This window comes from Halyomorpha halys, unplaced genomic scaffold (genome assembly GCF_000696795.3).
Source record: "Halyomorpha halys isolate HHAL.00 unplaced genomic scaffold, Hhal_1.1 Scaffold56.1, whole genome shotgun sequence".
Lineage (NCBI taxonomy): Eukaryota > Metazoa > Arthropoda > Insecta > Hemiptera > Pentatomidae > Halyomorpha > Halyomorpha halys.
Genome location: NW_027115012.1, coordinates 1,332,084 through 1,343,693, shown reverse-complemented (window position 1 = coordinate 1,343,693; position 11,610 = coordinate 1,332,084). Strand labels below are relative to the sequence as shown.

At 28.2% G+C, this 11,610-nt stretch overlaps 1 protein-coding gene across 1 annotated transcript in view; it reads left to right on the top strand.

Annotated features, from left to right (window-relative positions):
• The first annotated feature begins 1,422 nt into the window (after nt 1-1,422).
• The window catches only part of Vps45 (vacuolar protein sorting 45), a 16,806-nt gene continuing 6,618 nt past the window's right edge, over nt 1,423-11,610 (top strand). Inside the window, exons 1-9 of the mRNA XM_014438378.3 lie at nt 1,423-1,658; nt 3,510-3,708; nt 3,905-4,057; nt 4,139-4,281; nt 5,609-5,719; nt 7,197-7,331; nt 7,421-7,561; nt 8,288-8,425; nt 11,233-11,385. Of these exons, the coding sequence (XP_014293864.1) occupies nt 1,566-1,658; nt 3,510-3,708; nt 3,905-4,057; nt 4,139-4,281; nt 5,609-5,719; nt 7,197-7,331; nt 7,421-7,561; nt 8,288-8,425; nt 11,233-11,385 (1,266 nt within the window). The 5' untranslated portion in view covers nt 1,423-1,565. The remainder of the gene's footprint in view (nt 1,659-3,509; nt 3,709-3,904; nt 4,058-4,138; nt 4,282-5,608; nt 5,720-7,196; nt 7,332-7,420; nt 7,562-8,287; nt 8,426-11,232; nt 11,386-11,610) is intronic.

The following is an 11,610-nucleotide window of genomic DNA, read 5'->3' as shown; positions in this document are numbered from 1 at the left end:
CAGCAAGGACATATATGTATTGCTCAGATGTAATTTTAAGTACTGCACCACGTGGTAGAAACTACCATACTTCCTTGCGAAGCCTTAATTTATTCTGGATAAGACGAATAGCTGTAGGAAAAACTTCCTTGTTCAACTACTCTGGATGGCTATGGGTCTGCACTACAAAACAGAATTTCTTATCTTAAAAATAATGACATGACTAAAAAAAATATGTTATGATACACCAGAATAGAGCAAAAAATTTGTTAGAGGTGATATCTAATAAATTGATATTCTTTAATATATTACAGATACAAATTGGATGTATCTTTACATGATTATGTATTATACATTCATGGTGTATGAGCATTACTTCTATGGCTACATACATTGAACAAAATTAGAGCACACTGTTTAATGAAAATTAAAATCTTAATAATTTTTTTGTATTTAGTAAAGAAAAGTTATTTGTTTGCTGTCAACAATCTGTCATTGGATAGTCCCTCTCTGAATTTGTCTAAATCTGATTAATCACATTCGATATTCAAAATAAAATTATTCCACGCTCTCTAGCCCATAATGTTTCATACTCTGATTTCATGACATTAAAATCATTAAATAAACAAAAAGAAAGAAATTCATGAGATAAAATGCCACATGTAATCTTACATTGGTAACAAGATTCAAATAAATATTAGAATGATGAAGTTGAATGAAAACACAAAACTGTGAATTTTCATGAGGTAAATAAGTATAATAAGTGGTATAACTGTAGAGGGAGTTAAGAGTTCAAAATAAGTGTAGCACAGATCTATGGCAATAGTCTCCAACAGTATTATATATATATATATATATATTCATGCATGATAACTCAATGAATGAACGAAAAAATTATATAAAAGAAATAATATATTAAGTTACTGCAGTCAAATTAAAACTAAAAGCATAATTGAATGTCAAAAGAGAACAACAAACTGAAGATAAATTTCAACTTTACCTCAAAATAAAAAAAGATAGCGAGATATGTAAATAAAATGAGTTAAAACTGGGTTGCTGTTAATAGCATTTACTAAAATGGTATAAAGTGTGTAATATAAGTGCAAATCTAACCGTTGTCTTCCGGATAAAATAGTTGGTGCTTCTTTACATAAACACAAATTTTAAAATAACCAAACTGTTTTTTTCATTTAAAAATTTAGCCATTGAAAAAGCGATAAAGTTACTTTAATTTGATAAATAGGAAAAGGTGTTTCGGCTCAGTTTGACGCCCTATGAAGTATGGATCAATACAACTGAACAAGAAACTGTTGTTATATTTCATGCCTAACTAGAACAAATAATTTTATGACTAAAAGTACAAATCAATTTTTTAAAAAATCACAATTTATGATATACGAAAACGATAATCGATTAATGATTATACTAGGAACTACGAAAGTTGTTTTGGGAGGTTTCACGATAACAAAAATGTCAGGTTTTTGTAAACAATATTATCGCTTTTCTGTACTAGCTTTATCTTCATAAATAAAAAGATTATAAGTGGTATCAATTTGTTAATAAATTTTAAAATAAACCCTTATAAAATGAATCTTATTCTGGCTGTTAAACTTTACATAACTAAAATGGCTGAAGAAAGTGGACCAGGAATGAAAGTATTATTGATGGACAAACAAACGGTAATTGTAGTATTACATTATTGAATAAGACCCTTAATAAAAATTGGTGAATCTAGAAGGAAAAATAAGAATATATGTATATATAGTTGACGTAAAAATTGATGTATATATGGAAGGTGGTCAGGGTTGTGGTCAAAGGAGAAACAAAAATATATATAGAAGATGGTCAGGGTTGCGGTCAAAGGAGAAACAAAAATTGACTGCAACCCTGACCATCTTCCTACACATTAATTTTTATGGTCAACTATATATACATATATAGAAACAAAAATAGTTTACAACTATTTATTTTCTGACGTTTTGCTCCACTTTGTAGGGCTTCATCAGGGCTGTTCAGAGCAAATGGGTGACAATATATGACTGTTCACCCGTTTGCTCTGAACAGCCCTGCAAAGTGGGGCGAAACATCAGAAAATAAATAGTTGTAAACTATTTTTGTTTCTCCTTTGACCGCAACCCTGACCATCTTCCTATACAGGAAAATAAATAGTTGTAAACTATTTTTGTTTCTCCTTTGACCGCAACCCTGACCATCTTCCTATACAAAAAATAAGAATAAACTTATATATAAATTTGTACTGACTTTTTTGGGCTTTGTTGCAAGTTTTTATCTGGTCTGAGAAGAACAAGATAATGACCAGATTGCCAAATTATTTTTCTTTTTACTGACCATAGTTTGTGGAATTCTTTTGTAACTTTAACTACTGTTTTTGGAATTATTAAATATTGCTGTTAACTGAAGTATTTAGTTATGTTTATGTTTGCTCAAGAGGTAAAAAAAATCTCACCTACATATATGCCAGTGAAGATCAGAAAGATAACTATTATTTTTTTAAAATTGTATATTTTGACCTATGGCACATAGAAGGATCACAAAAGAGACTAGAAATCTTTTATTTTCACAGTGTATTGTTAATAATAACACTAACTACAATGCGAAATAAGCTAAAAGTCACCTATTGCACAGATTGTACTTTACAATCTCTTCAGTTTTATCCCATTAAATGATATCCTGTATGGTTTATTCCTAAACACACAAAGAAAACTTGAGAGAGAAAACTTCAAATGTTTTAACTTCTTTTGTATTACATTCTATTCTGAGTTCAACAAATAATTTTATAATTTCCAAGCTAAATGTTTCTAATTTACACCTTTCTTTGCTATATTTTACAAAAAAGGTAGAAATATTAATATATATATATTTCCTATTAATTGCTTTTAAAATTTAAAAAAAAAAATAATTTCCAGGGGGCGTTATGTAATATTTTTCCTGAAAAGAGGGTGTTAGAACAAAATGGGGGGAGGGGTAGGACAAAAAAGTTTGGGAACCACTGCCCTACATTATTATTTGATACAAATAAATGATCCATCTTCAGAAAAAGCTAAGAAAGGATAGGATACCTATATGGTAGTGAAAAATTTGTTGAAAATCTGCGATGTTAATGTTCAAAACTGGATTGAGTTAATGTGGAATGACCCATTGTTAAATTATTTTGGCAGAACCCTGATTGGGAACCACTATTCTCGAGTTTAAATGTAATTTTGGGGTTTTTATTTAAAGCAGTTTTTTGTTGTTTTTTTTTATTAAACTTTAGTTTAATTTATTGGTCTTATTTTCATTTTGCTTGAGTTATTTTAGTATTTTGTAATTTTTTATCTATGTCCTGTGTTAGTAAAAATAGTTATTTAAAAAGAAAGTGGTTTAAAACAATGCTGTAGAGAATTTTATTACATTATTAACTAGCAATTGATGAGAGTAACCTAAGAAAAAATAAATAATTAATTATTCTGAGGCCTAATCAGTTAACATGCAATGTTAAAATTAATCTTTTAATCATTTTTTTTTTTTAGACTAGTATTGTAAGTATGGTTTATACGCAATCTGAAATTCTACAAAAAGAAGTTTACTTATTTGAAAGATTAGATTCGCGGAGTTCTGATGAACCAATGAAACATCTAAAATGCATAGTTTTTGTAAGACCAACCAAGGAAAATGTTAGTCTTCTTTCAAATGAACTACGCAACCCAAGATATGGAATGTATTATATCTGTAAGTTTTCATTCCATTAAAAATTAATAAAAAAACATAATGTGTTATGTGCTATTTATTTCTCAATATAATTAAATTTTTCCTCTTAATTATTTGTAAATTAAATTTTAATTACAAAAATAAATGCACAGATGATTTTTTTTTGGATTAAGTATTATTGATCACATTATGAAATCCCTGTATTCTCTTTCAATAGACTTTACAAACATTATCCCTAAAGAAGATATTAAAACCCTTGCTGAATGTGATGAAATCGAAGTTGTCAGAGAAGTTCAAGAATTTTATGGAGATTACTTGGCAATAAGTCCTCACTTATTTTCTCTCAACATTATTGGTTCTGGTTCTTATGGTAAATATTACTTCTTCACTTAAATTATAGAATGTTTGATATAATTATAAAATATTTAAATATTTATTCATTTGTAAATAGCAAATAAATTAGTGTGGGACCCAATACATCTGATGAGAACAGTACAAGGAATAATTGGAGTATTACTTTCTCTCAAGAAATCTCCACTTATTCGATATGAAGAGTCATCCGATATGTGTAAACGTTTAGCTGACAAAGTTTGGGTAATATTCATCTCTCTTTATGTTATTTTATATATGCCTAGATAAATGTATGGTAGTTTATAGATCTGTCCACTTTTTACTATTATATACATGATATATATGAAGTATATGGTAAGGTAAAGTATTGTGATCATGATAAATTTCGAATTCAAGTCGATGGAAATACAGATTTTTAAGTCCCCTGAGACAAAAACCAGGTCTCTCACAATGGTCTGTGTTTCTGAGTCTATGTGATCAGCCTAACCCAAAAATGAAAAGTCATACAAAACTGAAATTACATGTAGCTAGGTATATGCTTGGGGCGTGACAACTACAGTTTAGATAAAATCGACTGACCCGAAATGCCACTTTATAGAATAAATTTTTTAATTTTTTCCGATTTTCTCGAAAACAGTTATAACAATTTTGATTTAACTCAGTATGTCAATATACAATTTAGTCTTCCTTGATATCAGATAGATCCTATCCTTATTGAAAAGTCTGACAGGACTTAAATTTTTAAAAATGTATTCCTCTAAGGTAACTTTAATTTATGTTTATTTGAAATAATTAACTATCTCACATTTTTATATGTTATAAAAAATTGATAAATATTAACTATGAAAGGATTTGATAACTAACTAGAGGAAATAAGTAAATAAAGTAAAATATTTTAGAAAAAATAATGTGTAACATATAAAGTCGTAGAAAATAATGGAGAATGAGAAAAAAAGCATAAGTAAAACACAAGTTTGGCATTAAACTGGTGGTAACATGCACATTTGGTTGTTCCATTTCGCCAGTCTGTTAAATCTTGCCTTGTCACTATAGTGATGGAATAGTTTTTTAATATAACTTAACCTAAATAAATTTCATTTTAAAAGTACTTTTCTTAATACTGTTGAAATCTGAGTTAGTCAATCTGTCAATTGAAAAATTAAAATGAGAAAGTATTGCCATATTGAGTAATTTAGAAATATATGTTCTGGAATGAGCGAGGATTAATTTAAATTTAAATTAGGGTGATAATTAAAGATTGTGTTGTGTGCTCACAACACCAGATTTTTTTTTATTCCATCAGCTACCAGCTTGATACACAACTGAAAAGAATTCTTTTGTTAGCATTTAATTTTTATGAAAGCCACGTTGTTTTCTCTCATTTTATCACAAATAAGATCAGCATAAATTGTATATATTTCATAGTCTTAAAGGTTCTTAAGAACGCAAGAAAAAATATTATAATACATCATAAATTGAATGTTAGACTTCTGTAAAAATCTGAATAAAGCATTTGTAAGTCAATAAATATTACAAATATTTATTGATGTACTTAATTTTTTGTTTTAAGGAAGTAATGTCAAAGGAAGAAAAGTTGTTTAATCATCGCCAACCTGAAGGACCTCCTTTGCTGTTGATCCTTGATCGTAGAAGTGATTGTTTTACTCCACTGCTTACCCAGGTATGCACAAGTGAAGTTTTATTTAACCCAAAGCATTTATTATTATTGCTAGCTTAAAAAAAAAAAAAGAAAAAAAAAAGCCTTGATGGAATTTTATTTCTTCTGAAACCATAAACTTCAAAAAGCAATTCACAGGCATTCAGAAGTTATAGTATATACATTCATTTTATATGTTATGAAAAATGGATAAACATAAACTATGAAAGGATTTGATAACTAACTAGAGGAAATAAGAGGATATTTTTTTTTTTTTTTATGTTAAAAATACATTTCTACAAATAAGAGTTGTAATATTGGCTTATTATAAACCGTTGGAAAGTCAAAGATTTTAGAAAAAATAATGTGTAACATATAAAGTCGTAGAAAATAATGGAGAATGTGAAAAAACAGGGCATAGGTTTGACTAAAATTCACCTCTATTTCTATGGTATTGCCAGGATGAAAACGATCGTAAGCATTGAAGTTCTTATATGATATATGATTACTATTTAATATTTATAGTATATATTCTATGGGTAGGGAAGGAGGAAGCCCCGACGAAGGCCTGAAATTTGGGTCAAAATGTCAGTACAAATAAAATAAGTTTTACTTACTCATCAATATTTACCGCACCTCCGGTAATCTTCTCTTATTCTATACTAGCTAGTTCATGAAATATAACTTCCTACAATGTCTCACAAAATTAATCAGATGGTAGACTTTTCTATTTTTATTGTATCTTCTATTTCTATGTAAATTAAAATTTGTACACTGTTAAGTACTTGAGGTTATTCTCTAATCTTATAAGAATAAAAATAAAAGTCTGTCATCATTGTTGATAAAAATTACTACTTCTCTTACTATTCTTACATTATTTGGTTAATTTTATTACAAAAGAGCTAATACTCTGTAATAGACACAAAATAATTGTAAAAGTTTAAAAGTAATTGTGTATGATAAAATAATTTGAATACAATTAGAAGATTCTAGTCACGAAGTTATGACCTTCTAAACTACCGGCATACGATTCATCAATTGATATTTCACCAATTAAGGCATTATCACAACATAAAATTATTATATCACATATTAACAGATAAAATGCAGTATATCTTACATCAACAGCCCAAAAATCATCAACCAGAGTCGGGTCTTCACACCAAGACAAATGAACTCATATTTTGTCTGTATTGCGATTTCCTGTTATTTGATTTTTTTTTTTATCTTGACATCGCCTGGTGAGTGGTTTGTGGGTTAGTAGAGGAGTGAGGTTAAAGGAATCTTTCCATTCTATTTTAATGTTGCTTAATTTTGTTACTTTTTTTTTTCTTCATTGAACTCATTCATTTATTATCAATTTTTTTTTGAGAAATTGTATGAACATTTGATCCGGTTTAATTATGTGAGTATTTTATTGAATAGAATAATGTTTGATTTTTAAATGTTTTTATTTAAACCTTTTTGTTTCCATAATTGTTACAATCTACTCTATTTTCAGTGGACCTACCAGGCAATGGTACATGAGCTATTGGGTATATCAAATAATAGGGTCAATATGAGTCATGTTCCTGATATTTCAAAAGAGCTTAGCGAAGTTGTACTTTCTTCAGAGCATGATGAATTCTATGCTGATGTAAGTTGTTTATGACAATAAAAATTTTTTTTTGTTCCTTAATAAAGATTTTTAATTTAAGTTAGTTTATATTCCTTTGTTTGTTCTAGAATATGTATTTAAATTATGGGGAAATCGGTCAGACTATGAAAGGTCTGATGGAGGAATTTCAAAAGAAAGCTAAAAGTCATCAGAAAGTTGAAAGCATTGCAGATATGAAACAGTTTATTGAAAATTATCCCCATTTTAAGGTGAGCTACTTAATTCTAATTTAAATTAGATAAAATATTCCAAGGGACAATTCATAAATGAATGTATGATCCCCTTTTGTTAATTATATGGGTGAGCCAAAGTGTGCAAAGGTTCAAGCAATGAAAAATTAACATCAAAAACTAAAATTTTGTTTTTTAAACAACTATTTATTTTGAGTATATTTTCACTTGGCTTCATGATGCATACCCTTTTGTGTCAATTATTTTAAAACTAAATTTTGATTTTCCATTAATCTCTCTATTTCATATTTTAGATTTTGAAAATATCCTTTTATAAACGTTGGATTCATTTTGTCATTTTTTTTTCTGGCGAAAATGTCCTTTCAAAAAGTTAACATTAATTCAAGTAACCTGAGAAGACTTTTTATTCTATAGATTTTCCAAAACCCTTTTAAAAGATTTTCATTTCAGTTTTTGTAAAATTGTGTTGTATAAGTTGTATCGATAATTTTGATTTCACAACATAAACACAAGGCATAGCATCTCTCTATATCACTATTAGATCTGGATAGAACCTTGGGTTTTTTTGTTGTGAAATGAAACAATTATCAAACAGCATATAAAATACATACAAAACTAGATTGGTAACTAGAAATTGGTGTTTGTTATTGCACTTATGCGTTTAATTAGTTCTTGAAATTTTAAATTTACTTTTATTTATCCTAATCCATTTACATACGTTACATGGAGTTATTAATGTTTCAGAAAATGTCTGGAACTGTTACCAAACATGTAAATATAATTGGTGAGTTGGCATCGACTGTTTCTAGAAGGAATTTACTGGAAATATCTGAAGTCGAGCAGGAAATAGCCTGCCAGGATCAACATTATCAGCATTTACAGGTCTGTCTCTCAAAATCAGGGTAGGTAATTTTCAGCTATAAATGCAACGCTCTGTTAATCTTTCTAGTTTGTTATATAAAAAGTTTTAAAATGAATCAGTCCATAACTAAACCAAACAACTTGTTATTAATTCATGGTTAAAAGTTTTTTTTTTCCTACCTTGCAAATAACAATTATTATGGCTTTTTTGTCCTTTATTTAACATGTCTAATAATAAAATTGATTAAATTTTATAATTTACAATAAGCAAAGTTGTATTTTTTAATAATTTTGACTCAAATCTATATAAGAATAGATTCTAATATCAGTATTGAAACTTATTCTATACTATATTAGTATTGATACTAATATCTATTTAGGAATTGTTGTTGGAATATTATTTTTCTGACATTTGTATATTTTTAAATTATTCTTCTGCATATCTCTATCGCCCGGGGTGGGCCTTGGCTTCCTTAACAATGGTTCTCCAGATGACTCTATCCCTAGCGTTGTCCCTCCAGTTTATTGAGGCTAGAAGTGTTCAAACCCTTACTGTAATTTTCAATAAACTCAGTAACGAAAGCAAAAATATGGGCCTTGAAATAAATGATACAAAAACGAAGAATATGTGTATTGCTCCAGATAATTAAAAAGTAAACCATGTGGTAGAAGGGCACATTTTAGAAAACTTCAATGCATTTAACTACCTTGGGTCTGAAATGAATAATGAAAATAAAATAATAACGGAGGAGCACAATAGGATTAAGGCTGCTAACCGTGCTTATTTTGCTTACTTGAAATTTTTAAATCATCCTTGATATCAAGGAAAACGAAAATAAGGCCATGTATAACATTAATCAGACCTATTCTTACAAACGCGGTTGAAACATGGATGCTTACTACCAACCATCATAAATGTATTGAGAGTTTTGGAGAAGAAAATACTAAATTATTGACAGCTGGCTCCATGAACTAACTCAAGAACAAATAATGAATTTTATGGCTTATAGAATAATAATGAAATTGTAAGCTTTGTGAAACGTCACTGGATCAAATGGTTGGGGCATATTCATCCCCCAATGATAGTGCACAAAAAAATATGCTCCTAAACATAATTTATAAGGCCAAAAGAAGAAGAGGGTTGGATGATGTTGAGGCTGAGTGTATTCTTCCTTGGCTGCTTCATCTTATTTCCTGTTGAGTTATCATATCCATTTTGAATTTTATAATTTGTTCTGTGTACCATTTTTTCTGGCTAGTAACGTTATATTCCATGTTGCAATTTTTAGTTTATTAATCTGTTTTGTCAAAAATTGCAACATTGAATGTAAGGATGGTGCTAGCCCTGAAAAATGGCTGAAGTAGTAGAACAAATTATAAAATTCAAAATAGATATAGTATCTCTACAGGAAATAAGATGAAACGGCCAAGGAAGGATAGGCAAAATTGAACATTCCTACTGTAAAGTGAAGGAAAAAAAAGAACTGGCAGAAATGGGAAGGGTTTTCTAATTCCTAAGCCATAAAGAAATAATCTTCAACTATTTGATCATATTAATGAGAGATTGTGTAAAATTTAATTTAGATATTGTAAAAGGTGAATTTAGGAATATCATAGTTATGATAATGAAAAGATAGAATTCTATAAAAAAAACTAAAAAAAAACTTCCCAGAATACGTCAATGCATGATACCAAAATTATAATGGGAGATTTTATTGCCCAAATTTGAAAAGAGGACTTTATTAAAACTGTTGTTGGTGCTCATTCGCTTCATGATGTAACAATAAGAATGGTGAATTCCTATGTCAATTTGCAGAATCAAATAACATGATTATAAAGAGTAGTTATTTCCCTCATAAAGGAACTTAGAAGGAACTTACTTAATGGTGCTATGGCTCAAATAGATCACGTCATAATTTCAGAAAGAGATAGTTTCTCAATTGCAGAAGTCTGTACATGGGTTCTGTATATACATATATATATATTTTATTCAAATTTTTTTTTAAACCCTTTTTTCAATATTATTGTTGAACTCATTTATTTAGTTAAACATTATGATATTTAAGTTCTGGTATATATGATTATAGTTAGTATTTAAACTTCTAAAATTTGCTTTATGCTCACCTTTATAATACTGTGTTGTGCAAATAATAATATTGAGAACAAAATTTCGATTTTCCAATTTCAGAAATCAAATATGGATATTATAATATTTATATTGAAGATTCAAAATATCAATATTTCTGTAATACATATATAGAATACGGTTGAGTTGACCACAACCATTGTAAATAGCTGAACAAACAGATCATTCCACTCATCTACTTTCAATAAGTTTCTTTAGATTTTTTTGTTGTCAAATTTTATTTATTTAAATATTGGTTTTTGATCGTCAAATTTTATTATCGATATTTTGATTTATTGGAAAAAAGCTTTCAGATTCAAATACTGATTGATATATTTATTTTTCCAATTTCTCTACAATGAACTACTAGTATCCATAGTGGCCATGACTTTCATTGCTTAATACATTACTATATTACACAAGTTGTGAAGTGATTTGAACTACTTGTTTAGTCCTCCAAGAATTGAAGTTATGCAAAGAATAGAGAAGTGATTATTTTAATAACTATTTTTTTTAAAAAGGAAATTAGTGATTATCAATTTTTTTTTGTGATGTTATGATTTTTAAAAAGTAATATTTAAATGGAAGTACATTCAAACTGGACTTTTCCTTATAAACAAAGGAATTTCTTTTTTCTAAAAATATTCTTTTTTCTCCTCTCAAATCTTAGTATTCTAATTTAATTCTTCTATTGTAATTCTAGCGTGTGAGAGCATTGGTACAAAAAGTAAGCAACACTGATGCTGTGAGATTGGTGATGCTATACGCCCTCAAGTATCAGGATCATAGTAACAGTGACATCACAGGGCTTGTTGATGCCTTGAAGAAAAAGGGTGTTTCGCATCAAAGTTACGAAGTAAGTAATTAATATTATCATTTTTAAGTTAGTAATGTTTCCTTTTTTTCTACTACAACTAAATGTTTGTGACAGTTTTACGAAATGTATATGATTATTTTTAATACTAAAGAAAGCTGTATTTCGTAATCCAGTATATGTAAATGCATTGATAGCTACTATATTTAAAATTGACATATTTACCTCTTTGATGATATCATATTTATTGTTTATTTATTCATGTTT